Source organism: Pyrus communis, chromosome 1 (genome assembly GCF_963583255.1).
Source record: "Pyrus communis chromosome 1, drPyrComm1.1, whole genome shotgun sequence".
NCBI classification, from domain to species: domain Eukaryota; kingdom Viridiplantae; phylum Streptophyta; class Magnoliopsida; order Rosales; family Rosaceae; genus Pyrus; species Pyrus communis.
Genome location: NC_084803.1, coordinates 26056348 through 26081397, shown reverse-complemented (window position 1 = coordinate 26081397; position 25050 = coordinate 26056348). Strand labels below are relative to the sequence as shown.

The 25050-nt window shown below is 35.3% G+C and overlaps 1 protein-coding gene across 1 annotated transcript; it reads left to right on the top strand.

The window, feature by feature from the left end:
* The first annotated feature begins 17158 nt into the window (after positions 1–17158).
* LOC137740831 (uncharacterized) lies at positions 17159–23739 on the top strand. The gene is made up of 7 exons (XM_068480640.1): positions 17159–17406; positions 17652–17737; positions 18457–18603; positions 18703–18811; positions 21152–21275; positions 22312–22582; positions 23212–23739. The coding sequence occupies exons 1-7, from the start codon at positions 17283–17285 to the stop codon at positions 23317–23319; spliced, it is 969 nt and encodes a 322-aa protein (XP_068336741.1). The 5' UTR covers positions 17159–17282; the 3' UTR covers positions 23320–23739.
* The last annotated feature ends 1311 nt before the right edge of the window (positions 23740–25050 follow it).

The following is a 25050-nucleotide window of genomic DNA, read 5'->3' as shown; positions in this document are numbered from 1 at the left end:
AAAGCCGAAGCATTATTTCAACCAAAGTCAAAGCATTCCCTTGAAGAATCAACAAGCACTTGTGCCGATTCGTTCAAGACTTTGTTACAAGCTCAAAACTTGTAACGCCGTTCGATTCAAGATCAAGTCGCCAAAGACCCTTGAATCAACGAAATCCTACATCAACACTACCTTTGCTGCAACCCTAAACTTGAGGTGAAGACTATCCAAGCATTGTTTCAAGCTCAAAACTAAAGCAATCATTCAATCGTTCGTCCGAGACCAAGTCATCGAGACCCTTGGATCAACAACCTACGCATCTACATCAAATTTGAAGAATGAATAAGAGGAAAATTGTAAACAGAGATTGTAACCTACAAATTCAAATCAATACAAATTTACTTTGTACACGTGCTCTCGTTTGATTCGTTACAGAATTTTCGTGTTTACAAAAGTGGCAACTAAGGTCTGCTTGGTCAAACTCCAAGATATTGTGGTACCTCTAACTATAGAGACGTAACCCGTTTGAGAATGTGCCTTGTATTGGTTGGATAAGTACTTTGCATCAGCATAACCAACAAGGCGGGAATCAACTGGAGAACCAAGAAGGGTTGCAGCACCTCTCAAGGATTTGTAGGGATAGAACAAATCCAAATTCATCGTACCTTTAAGGTAGCATGATATGTCTTCTAACACATGTCCATTGTTTGTGTGTGGGAGCATGACTTTATCTTGCCAACAGATTGACAGCGAATGAAATGTCAAGTTTAGTGCACTAAGCTAAGTGCAATAAAGTGCCAATTGCACTTATATGTGGAACTTCGGTTTCCAAAATCTCTTCCTCATCCTCCTTAGGACGGAAAAGATTTCGTTTTCCATTTAGCGATCGAATGACCATAGTATTACTCGAAGACTTCGCTTTATCCTCATTAAAATGATGCAACACCTTCTGGGTGTAGTTCAATTGATGTACTAGGATTTCATCTAAACAATGCTCGATCTCCAAGCCAAAACGGTATCAAGTTTCCCAAGATCTTAGATCTTAAATTTTGAATTCAAGTGTGCGATAGTTTTCTTAAGCTACTCAGAAGTCGTAATGAGATTCATGCCATCGACATAAACTGCACCAATCGCAAATCTAGAATATGACTTTCACATATCCCTAACAAATCAAATACTCACTCAAACAGTTATACCACATCCACTCGGATTACTTCAATATGTAAAGTGACTCCTCAATCGAATGAAAACGGTGTTCCATGGTCTAGAATTATTTGATCCAATCAATGTAAGTCCTTCAAGAACTTTCATGTAGAGATTGTCACGTCTATGAGCTGCATTTCCGTTTTTCAGGAACTACCAAACTGATAAGGTAGCAGAACATAATCACGTCTATATGGGAGAATACACTTCGTCATAATCAATCCCAAGACGTTAAGATAAGCCTTCCACTATAACACGTGCATTATATCACATTATTTTATTCCTCCCATTATGCTTTCTTACGAAAACTCACTTGTGGCTAACGGGCTTCACATGTGGCGGTGTAGGAACTATGAGCCCAAACAAATTGCATTTCGCAAGCGAATCGAGTTCGACTTGGATTTCTTGTTTCCAGTTTGACTAATCAGTTCGATGTCGACATTCATCAATAAAACAAGGTTCAATTTCATAGCTTAACATGATTTCAGTAGCTATTGCACATGTTAATGCATCATCCAAGCTAGCATAATGGACTGAAGTTTCTCAATTCTCGTGAGGTGAATTTGTCTCTTCCAGGATGCTTCCATAGTCTAGAATTTCCTTATGCATTAGATAGAATGAGTAGACGATAGTCAGATTCCGGATGGGCTAATTAGCCTGTGCCATGGTTTCCCTCTTTCAGGGTTGTGAATCATTTGAAATAGCAGGTTTGCAATCCTTCTAGGTAGGAGCAAATGATTGGCTAGCCGCCAATGTATAAGGATTGACCACAGTAATGGCATCCCAGCCTTTTGGGATGAAGGTTCGACGTACATTTGGTACATCCATATTTCCAAGCACGTTTGCAGCTGGTATACGTAATCTTATCACTCTCGCTAGATCGATGAAAACATCTGGCATGCTCTAAGCAACACTCTAAAGATCTAGGATACGTCGCACTTTAATGTCAGATTGGGTGATACGGGGATCTAAATGAGATAATGTGGGAGTTGTCCATGATAATTCGCACCATTCTTCTGGAACGTTGATGTTCTTATCTCCATTTAACGACGAGAAGATTGTCTCATAGAAGTGACTCAAAGGTTCTAAGTTACAAATGATAGAAAGAAATCATAATCAACATAGACCCTCATCCTTCTCTGATGACCCATTTTTAATACATAAGGGTGGCACAATCAGCACATAGACCGTGCAACCAAAAACACCTAGATGAGATGCGTTGAGTGCATAAAGTTATACTTTGATGCCCTCTTTTACTCAGGTTTTTTACTTAAAATCTCTATCCATCACAATGTATTTTGTTGTTTGTATTGTATTTCAAGATGAAAGTAAGGACTTGAAGAAATTATCTTATTTTGAATATTTTAAGAGCCTAGAATGGATAGTTTGAAGCCCAACTTGCCCAAGATCCACTAAAAAAGGCATGTAGAATAGCCAACTTGAAAGCTTTTCTCCGAAGTGCTCAGAATGAATTAGAAAATGAGCCATATATGGTTGGAAAGCCCTGGAAGTCTTCTTTCTCGTGGTCTCTACAACTTGTGATTCGGAGGTTTTGACAAGAAATTATGACATAATAAAGAGGAACTGTTCAGTTACAAATTCTGATAACATCTAGTTTTCAGTTACTCCTATACTAAAAGCTAATTGTAATGAGCTATAAATGAGAGTTAATTTAAGGATGTAAATGTGTCAGATGTTAGAAAACTCCTAAGCCTTTTTATAGGAGAAAAATACACATAATCTGAAGGAGAAGAGGAGAAAAAATAGAAAAACACAGAATCTGAAGGAGAAAAGGAGAAAAAAAACAGAAAATACACATAATCTGGAAAGAGCAGGAGTCTTTAGCCTTGAGCAGTTTTTAGGGTTTAGCCTTCCTAACTTTTTATGTATTTTGTTATGCTTTTAATTCAGAATATGGATACTTAAGGCTGCTTTGAAGCCCAAGACATGATTGAATTAATGTTATGATGCATTTTTAGTTTATCAATTTCATTTGCAAGCTAGAATCAGTTTCTGTCTCAATTGTTTCAAGCACATATTTTCAAGCTTAGCTACCTTGTTTATGTTTGCTTTCGATTGAGAATGATAAGGATGAATGCCATATCTTCTTTCATTCCTTAGCAACATGTGGTTAGGTTCAAAACTAATCGTGTAAGCTGATTCCATGAAAATCTAGGATAAATGCCATGTTTTAGAGTTCATGTGATGTTCATAATCCTCTTTGTTCTTAATGAGTTTCTAGGTGCTAAATCTGAGTATATGACAATGTCATACTAGGTTGTACCTACAAATAAAAGTTTGATGTATATGACATGCATCTAACATGTAGAGAAAGTGAGGATTCATACAATCTAGTTATATGTCATGCTAGATATGTGAACATCTTAGTTGTGCATTTGAAATGGATAAGTTAAAAGATCATCTCATTGATTCATGAATGTTTAGGGGAAGGCCTTAGCTCATTTTAAGTCAGATTTATGTCCTAAAAATGTTTCTAACCTATTTCATGTCTTAGGTTTATTTTTAGATAGCTCTAATTTTTTCCTTTTCTTTCTGTCTTTATTTATTTTCCAAATTTACTTAAACCCCCCCTCGCCCCCCCCCCCCCTCAATTTTAAATCATAGGAGTCATTAATTGATGCTAATATGTAAGAGTAAAAGGTTTTACTAAGTTGTTTATCAATCCATGTGGTTCAACACCCTTACTTGTGCCACTATATTATCTTTATATTTGCACTCGAAAGGAACTTCAACAAGATGTCGAGCTCGTATCCAGTAACCAACTCAAGCGCAGAATAAGGTTGGGCCACGACAGGTCTCAAGTGGACCAACATAGTTGCCTGCAATATTGCATGACCCCAAGCAGCGATCAGGAACTTGGTACGTATGATCAATAAATGAGCAATCATTTGACGATGCTTAATGAAAGCTTCTGCCAGGCCGTTCTGGGTATGAACATGGGATACATAATGTTCAACTTCAACCCCAACCAACATGCAATAGTCATCAAAAGTTTTTGATATGAATTCTCCAGCATTATCTAATCAAATAGATTTGATCAGATAATTAGGGTGGTAACCTCTAAGCTTGATAAACTGAGCCAACAATTTAGAGAATCCAGCATTTTATGTGCACAAAAGGCACACGTGTGACCAATGTGTAGAAGCATCAACCAATTCCATAAAGTATCTAAATGGTCTGCAGGGTGGTTGAATTGGTCCACAAATGTCCTTTAATCCTTTGTAGCAAAGTAGGAGGATCCGAACGGATCTTGTCATAAGAAGGTTGAATGATGAGCTTGTCACGCGCTATAATTTTTTTTTTTTAAGAGCATGAATTAAAAGGGTAACTTAAATATAATAACAGGTGAGTAATTTACAATGTCATTACACATAAAAGAAATAACAACAACTCCTCAAAAAGTTTTAAACTATTTACAAGCAATCTCTTCCAAGTCAACCATTGTCTTGTATGATTAATGTTATTAATGTTTTATGAGTAATGCAAGAATGTATTGAAGGAAAAATTTTGTCCTAGCTAAGAACATGTAAGAACATTTGAATACATAGGCATACTAATAACACTTTAAAGTAGGCATGCATTAAAAAACAATTCATAAAACCCATGACTTTCAAAGCCTAGTATATGGTGAACCATAAGACTCTTTAACAATATTAAAGAGAATAAGATTTTAGAGATTCTTAACCCTTGAAGCTCATCTTTGATTACACAAGGGATTCACCCAAGTGGAGGGCCTTCAAGTCACCTCCTTGCTCCTTGGATCTTCCTTGTGATGTCCTCCCTTTTAGTGCTCCTTTTCTTCTTTGAGGATTTGAGGATTTGTTCTCCAAAAACACCAAAGGTTTGGTGTCTCTAAGTCTCCACACCAAAGATGTAGTGTGAAGATGAAATGGATGACTTAGGGAAGAAGAAGATTGCTAGATGTTCCTCCCCTAAGTGGCCGGCCTCTATGTAGAAAATGAGAGAATATGTTTCACCCAAATTCAATTAGAAAACCCTAATGTGAAACAAAGCTATAATGTTGATTTTATACTTCATTTCATGTGAGTGGCAAACTTGTAATTAATACAAGTTTGCTACCCCTCACCCTTATGGCCGGCCATATGTTGTTATTGGGCTTAATTGCCCATTTTGTTTTAGTTGTCATACAACTTAAACATAATGGGCCTTGTGGACCAAAACGTTTTTGTGCCCCGAAGCCCAAAACTAACTTAAACGCCCAATACGAACGTTTCGTATAATTAATTAACTATTTAATTAATCTTGACCATTCTTCAATTAAACCATTTAATTGCTTATCCATTTCATATAATTTCTTCACTTATATCCTTACTCGGTGTACGATCCATTAGGTTCCAATTAGCGAGGTAGTGGGCGATGTTACTCTTAACGATCGATTGTGAATTGAAACCACATTTCAATTCTCCCTTAAAATTAGTGTTTGCTAATCTTTAGGGCTTCCACAAACCATGGCTGACGCCTAGCAGCATGTCATGGTTACCCAAGCTAAGTAGAAGTGGTTGGAGAACCTATCCAGTTACAACTACAATGCAATACGGTCATTTTCTAATACAATACTCTTAATCACATTGTTTAAGTGATAGTTTGTTTCATGTCTACTATCCAATGTGATACTTCTCTATATGATTCAATTGAATAAGATTTGGAACAAGCTTCCTTAGTCATATTCATATGCTTTGGCCAAAGACTCTCGAATCATATCTTAGAGTATTCTCCTTCCACCATGGAAGGTTAGAGATCCCTTGTTGTGCATTCATATGCCTACATGACTAGATAGCTTGACCCCAACAATGCCGTGGATACTCCAATGGAATGCCGTTGACATAATCAAAGATCAAGGACCTAACCATTAGACATCAATGATGCCTCAGGTCAAAGGACTACTTTGCATATTGCAACTATCGAGTTCTCACATGACATGTATGTTCGAACTCTCGTTTGATCGTTGTTCAGTGTACTCGATTACTCTTTCGAGCACCTATGTGTTTGCCTTAGTGTCCAACACCAAATGACTTGAGACTAGTTCATACTCACGCTTGAGTCGACATAACACATACTAACCTTAGCGGATTGTCAATGCCCAATTGGCAATCCTATGGCTAGGAACGTTTTAGGAATGAACATAAGAGAAAGGTCTTGTTAATTTAACTAACTTAAATCACTTGTCTCTTAGATCAAATACATTCCTTGGATTCCCTTATTGCTTAAACACAAGATACTATAAATAGTGATTAATAATAAGCTTTGCCCTCTATTAAACATATAAAAGTTTAACACAATAAGTATTCCAAAAAGCTATTACATCAAATGAGTGGCTTTGTGGGCATACTTCCAACATGTATTTCTTTTCTACCCAACCCGTTAATCTATATATTAAAAACAAACAGACCTGCATGTTGTGGTATGCATTTTACCACTTTGGTCCTGAGTGCTTTTAAAAATAATCCCCATATAATCTCCTAAGTTCATAAACCTCTTTTGCTAGTCATCTTATCTAATTCATTAATCTCCAGCCCAAATCACCCACATCGATGATTTATCCCGCCGATACCCTATTCTAATGTGCACATTGGGCTTGCCTGGAACTGGTTTCACAATGAATAGATTCAACTACACAAAAGCTAATTTCCATATTTTCCCGCAACCCAAGTAACTCCTTTACTTCATTGACAATGATAATGATCATGCTAGTATAAATATGCCACATGTATAATATATCACATTTAAGCTAATAGTTAAAATATAGCATGTTAACATATCAACATTTCACGTAATACAAATAACCCATGTAATTAATTAATCCCCAAATTTCCCCAAATTTCCAAAATTTTTAACTTCATTTCTTGGTGAAACCTTAGGAAAGACATGATCGCCAATGTTAAACTCCAATGACCTTGTTCTTTTATCAGCGTAATTCTTCTGTCGACTTTGAGTAGTAAGTGAATGTTGTTTTATAATCTTGATCTTCTCTGTAGTTTCTTGTACCTTATATGGTCCTAGTAAAACATTTTCACCTACTTCTGCCCCAACACAAAGGCGGTCGACATGGTCTCCCGTAAAGTGCTTCATAGGGTGCCATCCCTATACTTGATTGAAAACTATTGTTATAAGCAATTCTGCTAAAGAAAGATGATCTTCCAAGCATCCATGAAAATCCAAGACAAAAGCTCGTAGTATATCTTTTAAAATTTGAATAGTTCTCTCTGATTGACCATCAGTTTAGGGATGAAATGCACTACAAAAATTCAATTGAGTCCCTAATGCTCATTGCAAACTATCCCAAAGACGAGAAGTGAATTTCAAATCTCTATCTAAAACAATTGACAATGGAATTCCATGTAATTTAACAATCTCTCGAATGTAAATTTTGCCAAGGATTTCTGTGGAATTCGTTGTTTTCAATAGCATGAACTGAGTAGATTTAGTCAACCGATCTACAATGACCCAAACATCATCTTTCTTTTTAGGTGAATGCAATAAACCTGTAACGAAATCCACAGTTATATGATCCCACTTCCATTTGCAATAGGTAAAGATTGAAGAGAGCCTGCCGATTTTTTATGTTCGGCTTTTACTTGTTGAGAAGTCAAACACTTGGGTACAAGTATCGCTATAGCTTTCTTCATACCACTCCACCAAAACTAACGACGCAAATCATCATACATTTTTGTACTGCCCGAATGATCAATGTATGACGAGTAATGTGCTTCATGAAGAATGTCATCTCCCAATTCTTAGACATCTGGTGCATATAATTTGCCTAAGTATTTTAGATTGTCATCATCATGAAGAGTCCATCCTTCAGGCTTATCTTCGGCTAAAATTTGTTCTCCAATTAACTTGGAAAAGGCATCACCTTCTTGTTTTCAACTACTTTTCCCAACAAAATAGGTCTTGTAACCAAATTATAAAGACATGCCTTACTTTCATGTATGTTCACGTGTAAATTGTAGTCCAAAATAGACTAAATCATTTTCCACTTCTGAATTTGTAACCACGCTACAAATCCATGTGATTTTCTTCTTAAGGCATCTGCTATGACATTGGCTTTTCCAGGATAATAGTGTAAACCAAAGTCAAAATCTTCTAAATATTCCATCAAACATCGTTGTCTTAAATTGAGCTCTTTCTGAGTAAAAAAATATTCAAACTCTTGTGATCAGAGTAAAGCTCAAATCGCTCATCATAAAGATAATGTCTTCAAGTCTTCAAAAACATGCACAATTACAGCTAACTCTAGGTCATGTGTTGGATGATTCCTTTCATGTGTTTTCAATTGGCAAGAAACATAAGCTATTACTCTATCAAATTGCAACAAAACACATCCGAGTCCTTTTTCAGGAATAATTAATACTGGTGCCGTTGTCAAGAGAGTTTTCATTCCTTGAAATGACTCTTCACAGTCCTCATTCTAGATGAACTTCACCCCCTTTTGTGTCAACTTGGTTATTGGTGTAGCTATTTGAGAAAAATCATTTATAAATCTTCTGTAATAATCAACCAATTCGAGACATTATTTGGTTGGTTCCAATTCAATACTGCTTCCACCTTTAAAGAATCAACTGCAATGTCCTCACTGGAAATTATATGTCCTGAAAACTTTACTTCTGTCATCCAAAATTCACATTTACTCAGCTTGGCATACAATTTACTTTCTCTTAGTGTTTGTATAACAATTCAGAAATGTTCCTCATGCTCTTCTTTGGTTATAGAATAGACCAAATTATCATCGATGAATACGATCACAAATTGATCTAAGTAATGTTGAAAGATTCGATTCATCTTATCCATAAATGATTCTGGTGCATTTGTCAATCCAAAAAAAAACAAAAAACTAGAAATTCATTGCCCATAGCGAGTCCTAAAAGTTGTTTTAGGTATATCTTCTGTTCTGACTCGAAGTTGATGGTAACCTGATCAAAGATCAATTTTTGAAAAATATAGGGCACCTTTCAGTTGATCAAATAAATCATCAATCCTAGGTAAAGGGTACTTATTCTTTATAGTGATTCTATTTAGCAACCGATAGTTAATGCATAATCTAAGGGTTGTTTCACTTTTCCTAACAAATAATGCAGCAACACCCTATGGTGAAGTGCTTGGCCGAATAAATCCTAAGAGATATCCTCCAAATCACTGGTATGGCTATCAAAATCGTAAGCATCAGCGTGTAGGTTCCAGATCCAAGCCGTAGTATCAGGTCCCTTAGCTATTGTTCTTGAGAAATGATCATACAGGAGCACCCTAAGGTGAAGTACTTAGCCGAATAAATCCTTTCTCTTGAAGTTCTTGATTTTCTTTTTGAGTTCTTTTAGTTCTGATGGTGCCATTCGATGAGGATGTATAGAAATAGGTGTTGAACCTGAGCATAATTCTATCATAAACTTCACTTCACGCTCTGGTGGTAATCCAAATAACTCTTATGAGAAAACATCAATGAATTCCTTTATTATAGGGATAATTCTTCATATGACCGACTAGCTGCTTCGGTTATGATGCTGGCTAACAAGCCCAAGTAATCAAATTTTCTTTTATGCAATTTGTGAGCTTGCTTATCCTTATAGAAACTGAAAGTTTCCCCCTCAAGAGTATTTATGGTAATTTTCTTTGTGTTGTAATCAACTATAACTTAAGCTAGTCTACCCCTAAGATAAAATCATACATATTTGAAGCCAGTCCACCCTTAAGATAATAGCATACTCCAATATGTCTAATATCTTCAAATGAAAAGGAATTCTATGGTTTGACATTTCTATCTCGCAAGACTTACACACTTTATTAACCACTTTACTACCACTCAAAGGAGATCCAACTAACAGAGAAAATTCCATGTTTTGAGTTTCTAACCCAAGAGTAGATGCAAAACATTTCAATATAAACGAGTGTATAACGTCACCATCAAATAACACTCTAGCCGAAGAGTTGAAAACTAGAAACGTACCTTCCACTAGTTTATGCTCAACTTGATTTGTCGTAGTTCCTATGGTATAAAGTCGTCCTTGTGTGAGTTGTCTAGATTTCTTTGTATTTGGAAGAGCACTTGGTTTGGCTTGTGAAAATTGCCCTCCTGGACGTTGTGATGGTTGAATAATTTATGGTATTAGCCAACTTCCTTGAGTTTGATAAGGAACGTAGTTCTGAGGTGGTGGTGCATGACATTGTTTTTGTGGAGTATAAAATTGTACTTAAGGTCCTTGATTCCTTCGTCGCCATGGACAATTCTTCTTATTATGTCCGATTTGATGATAGTGATAACATATTTGGGGTTCTTGCCTTTCCTGTGATTGATACGGAAGAAGAATAAATCTTGTTCGCTTATTGGTATGTCTATGACTAGAGTTCTTATAATCCAATATTCTCTTATTTTCAAACTGTTCTACTATGCATGCCCTTTCCTTTACATCAGCATACTTGCTAACTTTAAAATTTCCACCTTTTCCAAGATTGGTTGTCTCAATCCTTCTTCAAATTTCCTTGCTTTTGGCGTCATCAGGAATCATATACGATGCAAAACCCATAAGCTCTTCAAATTTAATCTCATATTCATTGATAGTTAAGTCTCCTTGCACGAGATTAACAAACTCTCTTGCTTTCATACTCCACAAAGTACTTGGGAAATACTTATCCAAGAAGATAGTCTCAAATTCTTCCCAAGTTGTAACTTAAGTAACTAGAATACTTAAAATTGATTCCTATCAATGGTATGCTTGTTCTTCCAAATAAGTACAAGCAACAACCCCTCGAACATCTTCTGGAACCTCTTGGTTATCCATTGTTCTCTTCATCTACCTCAACCATTCTTCCGTGGTTATAGGGTTTGGCTCACCACTAAATATAGTTGGTTTTGTCTCGTGGAATTCTCCTTGTATCTTTATAACTCGATTTTCTTCAGTTTCATAATGTCGGTCTTGGTCATTACTTTCTTTAATCGTTGTGGCCATATCCTGAATAGCTAAAATTACGTCGACATTTTTGTTGAACTCTTTGTGATTGTTCGCCATCTTGAATCTAACAAAGAAATCATCTCAAAATAAAAGAAAGAAATAATTATAATATATAGTATATGATAATACAAAGACAATTAAGAAAGCATATATTTAATAACATTTACACTATTTTACAGCAAAAAGTTGTACACACTACTTCAACTATCTTGCACTATTTTACAGCAAAAAGTCTTATACCCTACCCCCCCACTATCTTACACTATTTTACATCAGAAGACTAGTAATTAGCTTGTAAGACTTAGTAGGGTTTTTCTACAACTATTAACATGTATACAACTACCACTTCATTTTTTTTAATCTTCCTCATCTGAATGAATGATGATCACTTCTAGTGGTGTGCTTCGTGGTGGTGTAACGCTTGTAACTGAATTTTCACTCGAATCTTCTTCTTCTTCATTTTCTTCTTGTACTAGCTCATTAGGTGGGTCTGTAGACAATGAATTTTGGATATCTACTGGAGGCCACATATTTCCATTCTCTTCTTAATGGTAACAAAAACAAAACTTCCTTCTTAATGGTAAGAATACTTAAAATGGCAACTCCTAATCTAAGGATTGTAAACCTAATTTTATGATACCAATTTGTCATTTTTTTTAAGAGCATGAATTAAAAGGGTAACTTTAATGTAATAATAGGTGACTGTGTTGAATGAATTAAACAAAGTTATTTACATAGTCATTACACGTAAAAGAAACGACAACAACTCCTCAAAAAATTTTAAACTATTTATAAGCAGTCTCTTTCTTCCAAGTCAACCACTAGAATTATGTCTAAGCTCTTGTAACACAATAATACGGGATGAGCTAAAAGCTCAGTAAGGGTCCAATGTCTTATGTGATTAATGTTATTAATGGTTTATGAGTAATGCAAGAATTTACTTCTTTTCTACCCAACCCATTAATCTATATATTACAAACAAACAAACTTGCATGTCACATACCATGCATTTTACCACTGTAGTCCCAAATGCTTTAATATATAAAATAACCCCCATAAAATATCCCAAGTTCATGAACCTCTTTTACTAGTCATCTTATCTAATTCGTTGATCTCGAGCCCAAATCACCCACATCGACGATTTATCCCGCCGATACCTTATTCTAATGTGCACATTGGGCTCGCCTAGAATTGGTTGCACAATGAATAGATTCAACTACACAAAAGCTAATTTCCACATTTTCCCACAACCCAAGTAACTCCTTTACTTTGTTGACAAATGATAATCATCATGCTAGTATAAATATACCATATGTATAATATATCACATTTAAGCCAATAGCTAAAATACATCATGTTAATATATCAACATTTCACGTAATACAAATAACCCATGTAATGAATTAATCCGCAAATTTCCCCTACCTCGAATCCTAAGCTCTGCACTACTCGAGCAAAGCACCTCACTTCTTACTCCACGAGTACTTCTTCCGCTTGTCTCCTCCATCACTCTCTTACTCACTTTCTATGTAATGCATGTATTGCATGAGGCTTTATGCTGTAAAGACAAAGGAACATTGCTCCTATTTATACTACCATGAGGCAGTTCCAAAACTTAAGAACTAAGGAAATATATAATAATATATGCATAAGGATTGGATGAAATGATAACTAAAAACAAAGCAAAGCAGGAGATAGATAAATATAGGTTAACAAGTAGCTTGGTAAAACATGCGGTACACATAAGCACTAGGCAAATAGCTAAATGAATGTATAAGAATTCAACACTTGTTTCTCAGGTGTGATCAAGATACAAGAGTAACAAAGGCTTGTCACAAGGTTGCATGATGTGGCTGGTAAAAAAAGAAAAAAGAACTCATATTGATCTCTTTCTTTGAATGGAGGTGTACAATTAGACAAGCACAACCTAATATGATAGTAAACCCAAGTTCTAAGTAAAGCATGTATGGAGGCTCCCATGCATGCAATTATGTTTATATAATTATACAGAGAATTAATACATAATAGTTTATGGAAATATGTCGAAATAACTTTTGGAATATGAAATCTTTCAAAGCTTTCCCATGGAGCAGGTTTGGCATGCTATATCTTGCTGGACCTCACCTAACCTTCTGGTTAGGGGATGTTAGTGAGTAAATTTGAGAACATGGTGCATAAAGCGCAATTAAATTGATCACCCAGACCTTAGTAAATACACCAAGCACTATGACAAGTATGATAAGCAAGTGCGATGAATTCTAACTTTCAGAGTGTTACTCCAGACGCATTGCTCTAATCTAGCTAAAATGACGAGATCATATATTAGCTGTAAACATGACTGTAAGGATAGACGTACCTAACAGACATCGAGTTAATATCCCTGAAGGGTGTGCCGCATTTGAAGAACGGTTGGTCACCCCTATTAGACAACCGGTACGTCAGCGGATAACCAATCAAGTTGTCCATGGCTTGATGCACGACAAATCACTCGGTTTGTAGGATTCACTTCCCAAGAAGATAAAGGATAAGGCACAAAATGAATCCCTACTCGATTGTGTCATAATCATTTCCATCTCATGAGATTAATCCAGATTACTCCCAAGACTTGAAGTTCTTATACTAATATATGGAATTGGAATAAAATCATCATCGATGACGTTTTCACTTATAGGGTAACTACTGACATAAATGAAAAGCAACGATATCGAACCATGTTCTGTTAGTGAAAACGTAGAAGTGATTAGACAACTAAAAGTACAAGCCATGTTGAATTAGATTCCTTACCAAAGTATGTTTGAACGTGTCATTCCTACACTGCTCAATGTAACCCAGTTATGTTACAATTGAGAAATGAAGGTTAATGAGATGAATGAAATAATGTGATGTAATGCATGCCTTATGGCGCAAAGCTTCTCTCAAATGCCATGTGATTGATTGTAGCATTATCAATGTGGTTAGTGTTTTTCTATGGGGATATCGATTTGTGTAAATCTCCAAAGAGTTACATGGACTGATTCAAATAGCTCTAAACCACAAAACACCCTTTCAATTCAAATAAGGCATTCACTTTATGGATTGAAGCAATTTGGGCGGATGTGGTATACCCATATAAGTGATTATTTGATCAGTCTGGGATATGAATAAAGGCCATTGTGTGTTCAATTAAGAAGTCATATCCCAATTGCTAGAGTTGCAGTTTTTGTCCATGATATGAACTCACTAAGACTCTGGAAGAGTTTGAGAAAATTGCTTCATACTTGGAGATAGAATTTGAGATAAAGGATCTTGGAAAAAATCGTTTATACCTGGACCTGAAATTCACGCATTTTTCTTAGGATAATTTGGTCCACTAGTCGAACTACAACTTGAAAGTGTTACCTTTTGAGTATACCTATGATCATCCATACACTAGATGCAAATAAGACCTTGAAGAGGTTGTGGAATTCGAAGTTCCATATCTAAGTTCAACTAGCGCTTTGTTGTACTTAGCTCATTGCATTAGGCAGAACATCTCATTTGTTGTTGATCTATTGTGAAAGATGCAGCACTGCACCTAGACCAATCACTAAATTGACACTTATGATGTATTTTGTGCTACCCTAAACGTATTATGGATTTGGGCTTATCCTTATGTATTCCGAGTGGATCTAACCCCTAATCCTCGAAATGATGCTTGCCTTGTTTGTTATGTCGACACATGTTACTTATCAAACAAGCAGAAGACACATTCTTAAATGGTTACGTCTTTACTATTAGGGATACTGTAATATCTTGGAAGTCTATGATATAGACCTTAGTTGGGAAATCATTTAATCGTGTTCCAAGACTCACCACACTTCACTACGCCACACATAAGACATGGTTGAGAGCTTTTGTTGAGCATATTCGAAGCACTTACCATTTTCATCCATCGTTGAGTCCCAATGATGATCCATAAAGACTATGCTGCATGTATCTTTCAAACCAATACCTGATACATTAACAAAGTCAACACCAAGCAAATTGTCTGCATCTCACCAGCAAAGCATCAGGAGATTGAAGTCAAGCAATTTGATCCCAGACAACCTTGTCGACCTCTTCACGATGCCACTGCTGAAGTCTACCTTCCAAAAGCTTGTTCAAGGAATTGATATGCGTAACTATCTCATATGCAACACTTGTAGTTTTCATTTGGAAGTTTTGTTAACCTCAGAAGAAGTATTCAGAAGTATACTCACTTGATTTTAGTGTATTATTTTTCCCACGATTAAGAGCATTTTTCCCACTGGCTTTTAGCTACCTAACTAGGTTTTAACGAGACACTCATCCAGGGCTGGTCATACCCTTGTTAGCTTTCCATTTACATCTAAAAGACGTATAGTTTTGACTTAATGCAAACTTCTCACGTTTCTTCTTAAACTATGAGTTTTATTCCTATAATGAGACCATAGCCAGGTTTGTGAGTTTTACTACTAGTGCATTCTTCTGTTTAATTTGAGACTCGTATTCGCTCATTGTGCCGATGACTTCAGCAATTGAACTTACTTCACCACTGAAGACTTGATGCGATATTTTACTTGAGTATTTATACACCTAAGGGGGACTATTGCAGTCCTAATTAGATTAAGAATGTGATTGTGTAAATCCTATTTAGGTTATGTTATATCTTTTAGGTAGTGTCCTATTTCTATTGTAATACTTAAAAGGTAAGGAATTTACCTTCTCTACTACTATGAATAAAGGCGCAATGGGTTGAGAAAACACATCACAAAATTCACCCAACTTTCTACTCTTTGCCACACCCTCTCTCTATAATTTTGCAGTTAAGTAGGCCTCCAATAGTTTATGAATTGTAAGTTAAGTTATAAAGCTATAGTTATATATAACAGGATAGGATCCTCTTCGGATCCAACCCATCCGGATCCTATGAATCCTTCTTCTTCTTCTTTCATCTTTTTAGTTTTGCTTCTGCTTCCTCTTGTTCTTCAATCTTCTTTTTCAATTCTTCTTCTTCTTCTTCAATCCTGGTTCTTCTTCTTCATTTTTTCTACTTGTTTCTAGGGAACTTCTACGCATCCTATTTTTCAGAACGACAAGTGGAGTTCATCGTTTCAGATGACTATGATGTTGCTGATTACCAGTGCTAGGGAAGCCACCATGTCCACTCCAGGGAAACCACCACGCTGACTTCGGGGAAGCCACCACGCCAAGTCCGGGGAAGCTAGGATGCCAACTTGGACTGTAAATAAGAAGGATTCGGATGGGTATGCTCCGAGACGATCCTATCCCATGTATAACATGGGCGTATCTCTTTTAAGTACAAATAATTCTTCTATTTTAATATTTACTAGAAGTTATTTGGTTGTGAATTCGCCATTCACGAGATTTAAAACTCAGACTTCTCACTTACAAGTGAAAACAAAAATACAACTAGACTGTAATGCTAAATTGTAACGTTTGTACAAACTAAGTAAGGGAGAAACATATGAGTGTTCCTGTAAATTGTTGTGCAAATTTAGTTGGTGGAGTCTTAAGACTCTTACCAATGTAAGATGAAAATTAAAGTTTAAAGGAGTTAAAATGTCAAAATTTGAAGAAGTAAAAAAATAGGCCAAGATGATAAAGAAAGGATTATTTTTGCTCACCACTTCAAGTGATGATAATTTTCATCATTTTATTTATCACCGTTAGATGAATTTAAATTTTGAAATCTATGCAGTGAATAGACACAAATATCAAATTTAAGATTATCAAATGATAATAAATAGAATAATAAGCATTAACAGATAATGAAAAAAAATAATGCTAAAAAGATTAAATTTTTACATCAAATTTACAAACTAAAATTGATGTTTTATCGGTAAGAAATAAACGCATTAAAAAAAAAATCCGATAAAAAATGCAAATAGGGTCCACATATTGGAAACGCACCAAGCGAGAGACCTTTTTCGCTTCTTACTCTTTGTCTTGTCCAATTGTCTTAATAAGACCATTCCCCAATTACCAGATATATAGCGGGGAGAGAGAGAGAGAGAGAGAGAGAGAGAGAGAGATTGGGGAAATCAATTAGGTCTTGGCTCAATGCAATACTTACAGTTTCGAAATTGAAGAGCCCCATTTCTCTGAATTATTTCAATGGCCGATCACTCAGACGCTTCGCCTCTCGTGCCTCCGAAGCAGATCACCGAGCCCAGCGAGATCGACCTCGAGGCGGGCCCTGGCGAACAAATCCAGTGCCGAATTTGCCTTGAAAGTGATGGTATTTCTCTTCAACTTCACTTATTCGCTCGCCCAATTGATTTCATTTTTCTATTGGAGTGGTTGCCAAATTCTAATTTTGTGTTTCAAGTCTACCAACCTGATAAGCGTGTCTTGCAATTGGAAATGTTGCACAATTCCAAATGTATTTCGAATTGAGTGTGAAACTGTGATGTTTTCTTTTGGGTTCCTTTTAAATGCTTAGAGTTTGGTATTAGAAGCTTATAGTGGGGGTTTTCCACTCAGGTAGGGACTTCATTGCTCCCTGCAAGTGCAAAGGGACTTCCAAGTATGTCCACCGGGAGTGTTTGGATCATTGGAGAGCTGTAAAGGTTTGGTTGCCATCTCTATTTTTTTGTTTTTGTTTTTCTCTTTTCAAATTCAGTGCAGATAACACCATGTTGTGGGCTTCCACGCAAATGCAAGCTGAGTGATCCCATCCATCCATCCATCCATCCATCTACTATATCAATTTTTATTACTTGTCATTCTTCTCAAACTGTTACTGTATCGTGTTGTGTTGTATGATTTTTTTGGGTATTTGAAAAATTATAGAATGCAAATCCAATGACAAGGAAAGGTCATTAATTAGACTCTAGATTGGTGTGTCGTGTATGGGCTTCAAAATGTGCTTGTTGTAGTTCAAGTATGAAATAAATTTTATTGAAGTGAAGTTCCCTCAACCCTAATGTCTCTGGCTGTCCAGCATATGATGAAATGGAATCAAGATCTTGTTACGCTTGCATTGTCATGATTTGTTGCCACTTGCCAGTTGTTTGTTAAGAATATATTGATCGCAGTGTGTTATTCATGCGTAGCAAATTAATTTTGTTTTCCTTGTTGATGGCTATTTAAGTCAGTTTTAGACTGTCAGTGCATTGCAGTAAGACCACACTTGTAGAACTCAGAAGTGGGCTTTAATTGGTCCTTCCATTATGTGTATGATTTATCTAACTAAGACAAATTAGCAACATATGTCCACATGTTCGTGTCTGGCTTCTTGTTAGGTTTCTCCAAATGATATCTGATTATCTTATTTTAACTTTTCCAGGAAGGGTTTGCATTTTCTCATTGCACAACCTGCAAGGCTCCTTATCATTTGAGAGTTCATGTCGTTGCTGATAGAAAATGGCGTACCTTGAAATTCAGATTCTTCGTGACAAGGGACATTATATTCATATTTCTGTCTGTTCAACTTGTAGGTCATTTGTTTTTTCCTTTAGTTTCTTAGTTTTGCTTGATAGTTTGCATACGTTTTGCATATATAAGCATTAAACATTTTTGTTCGTTTGTACAGGTGATTGCTTCGTTGGCCTATTTGATTTATTTAATAGATGCTTTACAGCAATTCTGGCTTCGTCTTGCATGGGGTTTTGACAGTGAGCTTAGCTTCTACTATATATGTGGTAAAGTCTCAAGTTATAATGTAAATGCTTATGCTAGACAAATAAATAGTGATAAATGTTATAGATAGTGTATGCGATTCTTATTTTGGGCTGTATAAAATTATGTATGGCACCTTAGCCTGTTTTGTTAACCGACTTATATCTATGTCCTTACTAACAAGGTTTCTGAGATGAACATGTTCATCATTTTGAAATTACATAGGAAAGTAACATGTGATTGAATAGACAAAAAACCAAGTGACTGAGCAAGCTAGCAAGAAAAGAGGAAGAATAAAGAATATATATTGGTCTGTAGACAGTAGCGGAGGGAAAGGGGGGGTCAATGGGTTCACATGACCCCAACAACTCTATATTACTCCACACTATTTTTGCTATTGATCCCAATACCCCAATAAGAACTTCCAATAATCAAGTTCAGTTTAAGTTTTAGATTCAGTTTAAGTTTATGTGTGTATGCTTGCTTTGATTTTCATTATTTATTAAAACACTATATTAATCAACAGTATTTCATAGTGAGTTGAATGAATTGAAAAGATTGATCAATAATCTTGCACAAAAGTTGGTGTATTTGCTTATGGCAGTTGAATTGAAGGTTGTGACTGCTTAAGTGGAAAAATCTAATATTATACAGTTAAGATCACTATATGGTTATAACTTGGTTGTCTACGTCGAAATAAATATTGTCATTATTGATAATGATATAGTACAACAACAAGTTCAAATTATAAGAATCAATCATGAATTATATATATCTAAATAACAAAATATTACAACATTTATTTCTTTATTATGACCCTAGTGAGTTCAAATCCTGCCTCCGCCACTGTCTGTAGATGTATGTTTATCACTTCTTTTGTTTTTTTGTTTTTTGTAGTTTTTTCTACTCTATCCTTATTTATCATGGACGTGTACTTGATTAGGTGTTAGCACTTGCAATTGTATAAAAAACTGTGGCCTTCAGGGCCCACTACAGTCTTACTTCCAATTTAAATTATTATTCACCAAACAAGCTCTCTTATGTTTTGATCAAAGCAGCTGGGAGGATATGATGGTCCTCAAAAAGTAACTGGTTAAGTGCAATAGAATTAGTGGGTCTAATTTTGGTGCTAAAACACTAATCAAGGATCATTCATATAAAAATATGTTTGGAAATAAGCGTACTATATGTTAAATGTCTCATTTATTATTGTGACAATACAGAAACGTTCTCTTTGCCCTTTTAAATAGTAGAATAGAGGTGAAAAAATGGAGATTCGGTATGACTTTATTAAACACCTGATCAACTTTGTTTTTGTCTCCATGTGTTGAACAGTTATTGACCGAAAGAATTGACATTTAGGTGTCACAGCAGTGAATATTTTTGTTCCCAGATGAAATCACATGGATTTGTCTCACTTCACTTTCATGTTTGCTGATAAAATGGTTTGAGAAAACTCATGATGTTATTGGGATTTTCGTTTTACAAATTAATAGTGTTTTAAGCCATTCTGAATTTTATGGATCAGTTTGAGATTTCAAAGTTTCGGAAATAAATATATAATGAAAATCTGCAAATGTAGTCTAGTGATATTTTCTGTAGCCATGTTGAAACCCGAGAAGTTTTTATCCCAATAAGAATGGGTACAAGAAATACAGAGAGTGAGGTGGTCTTCAAGGTCTTCACTGGAGGAAGATACTAACTGTAGGGGTAATAGATTTATTAGTGTGTTACTGGGATTACTGGCTGAACACTGTGCTGTCAAACAATGACATTTAGCATTTTGTAATGGTATCTCAAACTTTATTGCACGGACTAAGAAAAATTTCAAGATAGTTACAATTGTATTCTCAAATAAATTTTTTTTTAAATTTTTTTATTTTATTCTCATTTATACGAAACATAGTTATCTCTCACAACACTTTCTGAGTGTGTTTTATACATAATATTTCTACATTTTACTCTGGTTCTCTGAGTTTTGGGGAAAATTTTGAGGGTTTAGGGTTTATATATTGTGCCATGGTAGTTGGTGTGGGTGGAGTCTCATTGCTACCTTTAACCACAAGTAGTACATGTTTTAAGTGCCTTCTATCTGAGATCTTTATGTTATGTTTCTAGAAGTCAAAAAGAAAATAACATAGCAAGATAGTGTTATGTTTCTTTGACCACGATGAAACCTTTGTTGCAACTCTTTGTTTTATAACTTTTCTGTTATTTAGCTTGGCAATTAGTAATCAATTGATCGAAATGTTGAAATATATATTTAGCATAATGGAAGAGTACATGTTTGCTCCCTTGTTCTCTGGGTTAATACTTCTCCTTTTTGGTTATGGTAATTTACATACTTCTATTGTTGACTACAGGAGCTCTATTGTTTTTCGCTTTGCTTGGGTTGTCTGGCTGCTTCATTACTTGTTACGACCGTAGGGTGCGCAACGATTTGGCTCAGCCATGTCGTGAATTATGCCTTTGTTGCTGTCAACCTGGGTATAAGTCTACACTTGGAAATCTTTGACCCAGTTGGTACACATGATTTACATGGTTATATTATCACCTCTAAATGTATTAAGTTTTTGTATTTACAGTGAAGAATTTATGTTTGTAAAATATAGATGCATAGTGATACAACCATAGCAACTCTTAGAAGAAAAATGATCAAACACCTATCATCTTTTACAGGCAAGCTCTGTATTGTTTGTGACACACACACACACACACATATATATATATATATGCTATTGCTATGCATGTGAGATAGTTTTCTTGTCAAGCTTCATTAAATTTCAACTGGCAAACGGGCACATGCTATGCATGTGAGGTAATTTTTGCTAGAAGAAATTGAAAAGTGGGAAAAAAGCAGTGGGGGAGAGAAATATGGGTTTATTTTATTTTTATTTTTTATATAAAAATTTTAATTACTATTATCCCCTGAACATATTAAATTTATTTTATTCAAACTACAATAAATAAGGGCATGTTTTTCTTTTCACCCTCATTGGTTGATAAGGAGGGTTCTCTTAATAATGTATATAAATTTGAAAAATTTGATATTTGATTCCATGCATGCATATATTGGATTGTCCAATTGCTGTTCCTTCTTCCCTTTTCATTTCAATTGTTTCTTTGGCAAATGAGGAAATGTGTCTTCCTTGCATATATTACACTTTATTAATATGTTTTTATTTATTTATTTGTAATGTTTTTCACTTAATATCTTGTAAGACAACTTTTTGTTGACTTTCTGTTTACTGCAGATAGGTTTCATTCATATTATCACATACCAAACTTTCTACTTTTAATTATCAATTTTTGTTTTGTTTGCTATTTTTTTTATTAACTGCATCAATAGTTGGATACTGTATTATAAATCACAACCCAGACACTTAATGTGCTACATCTGTCCACTTCTTTAGTGTACGTAATATGTTGTCCTTATGATTCATTAATTCACATAACAATTTAGTGTTTATTCATTGAAATCAGTTTTCGAACGATGCAACTTAATTTTGAACAATCTCTGCAGTGTGTGCGCAGACTGTCATTTACCTGGAACACTTTGTATGTGGACTGACTGTACTACATGCTGGGGAAGTTGTGCAAGTATGGCAGGTGAATGTGGTTGCTTGGGAGGCGCTGGTGAAGCAGGGCTACCAATATTATTTATAATGGCTCTGATTGTGCTGGGACTTTTCACCGTGATTGGGATATTCTATAGTGTCCTCGTAGCTACCATGGTTGGACAACGGATTTGGCAGCGGCATTATCATATACTTGCAAAAAGGATGCTGACAAAAGTGAGTTAGGGACCTTACTTTTATAATTTGGTTTTTCAGGTCATGTTAATGTATCGTCTAGACACTGACTAGAGATTACCATTTCATCATGCACCATGCCAAGTAAAGATCAATGACCGAACATAATTTCTTTTTCTTGAATTTTTTATTTTTTTATTTTTTTTTATAACTACTAGGGCCATTAAATTGTAGTTGAATTCAGTAGAGGGACACCTATAGCAGACTTAAACAGTATTGCATGGTAACCCATGTCATCGATGAGAAATAATGTAGTTAATAATATAATCTCTTGGTGAAAAGTGATCGAACTGTGCATCTACCCGCACATGTTGCAGTTAAAACTCAGTATAAGATGTTGATCATGTCCCCTTGGCCCATTTATGGAACAAGGAATGCTTAACTTTGGAAGCTTATGCTATCTGCTAAGCCGGATCTGTGAGTTGTTCTGATGAATTAGTAGGTCTACTTAAGTCCGTAATAGATTAAACAGGTTTTTGTATATACTAAACTAACTAAACAATTTCTGTTTATCAAAAAAGGGAAGAAAATTTATCGTTTCTGTAATTTGTAATGATACTGGATATTGTCATACAGGATCTTTATTTCTTAAAGTTTGTTTACTGGTGTAGGAATATGTTGTTGAGGATGTTGATGGTGAGATAACAGGATCTGATTGGTCTCCCCCACCTCTCCCAGCTGAGCATATTCAGCAGCTGAAAACGCTTGGCCTACTATAGATATGAAGAGGGCTTGTTTACTGTTTACCAGAATAACACGACATTGAGATAGACTGCCTGCCTCTGCATTTGGTGGGTCAAGTGTTTTTACTATAGGCTTCCGAGTCTCGTTCGCTCGCTTTGATCCGAAAAGAGTTGATGGTCACTGAAAATATCCCATAACCATTTCTTCTTGTTTGAGTTATATTTGTAAAATTTTATCAGTGTAAGAAATCAAGAGTAGGATAATCTCAAAATCACTAACATGTATATCATTGATGTTTTCTAGCCATAAAAAAGAACGACTCCTTAATTTTCTCGCATTTCTTATTTTTGGGGGAATGTCTGAGTGTTATCTTGTGGTTTTTTTTGTTTTTCTGTTTTCCTTCCAGGCAATGAAATGTACAGGTCTGATGTGGCCTATGCATTATCTACTTGTTATTGGTTTGATTGGTACTTCTCTTTGAAAATTTGGAACCAAATGCCGTAAGCTTTCGGTATTTGCGGGGTTCAAATTAGTACTATACTAGATTAGAAATTAGAGATTGAGTGAAATTTTGCGCTCTTCTAAAGTGAGAGGGTGGTGCTTATTTAGTTTAAATTTTAAGATTCAGGTCTTAAATCAATTAAACTAAACTAATCTAACAACAATCAATGGGATGAGTATCACCTTTATTTTAGAGGGTGTACGAAGCTGCACTTATAAAGATTAGAGGTGTGATTTTCCGTAATTTAAGAGTATTTTGTTTAGATAATATTAGGAATATCAAAATTTTAAACCAAATGAGATGTCATTAATAAGAACATAAACACGTTAATTAACACTTAATTAATAATTCAATCACCTACTATTATATTATTTAATTTGTAATTTAATTTGAAAGATTTGGTTTAGCATTACCTTGTTTAGTAAGCTTCTTGGTCTTTTGGGGTGATGATGGGGCTCCTAGATTCTTAGTGGGTCCATATCATCTTAAGAGATCAAAATTGTTTTATAGAATAATCGAACATTCGAGATGCAATGGATTGAATCGCGTGAAATCGTGGGTTTGGTCTGGTTGTTTGTATCACAGAAACTGCGGATTTTCCCATACATGCATGAGCCTAGCATATAAAAATAATGCTAGAGAGATTAAATTAACAAATTAAATGATGTGTCATTAATAAAAAATAAATACGTTTATCAACGATTAAGTAATTATTCAATCATCAATTTTTATGTCATTTAATTTATAAATTTAATCTCTTTAACATTTTTCAGCATATAAATATGTATTTCCGATACATGGTACGTATGACATGTATGTTTCTCCCTAAGATGTCGGTGGCAGATGATGTAAATATATGTCGTACAAGACAGGTGTTAGCCCTATAGACTTTTAGCAATGCATGACACTTTCCCCTCTTTCCGTTGTTGTCAGCGGGCGCCCTCCACATCTACCATTAAAAGCAAAACAATCGGAATGGAAGCCAAAACCGGGAAACCACCCAGCCTCCATAAACAAATATAAATATGGAATATATATATTGTAAACCTCAACCACTTTTGTTAGCATCTAGACTTCCTTACCTATAAATAATTGCCCCCGACATGCCACATTATGTTGTCAATCAAATTAGAGAGAGAGAGAGAGAGAGAGAGAGAAATGGCAGATATTGCAATTTTGGTGGCAGAAGAGCATGAGAGAAGCGTAAAGAATGGAAGAAAGGATGATGATGATCATCATCAGCAGCAGCAGCAGCAGCAGTTAA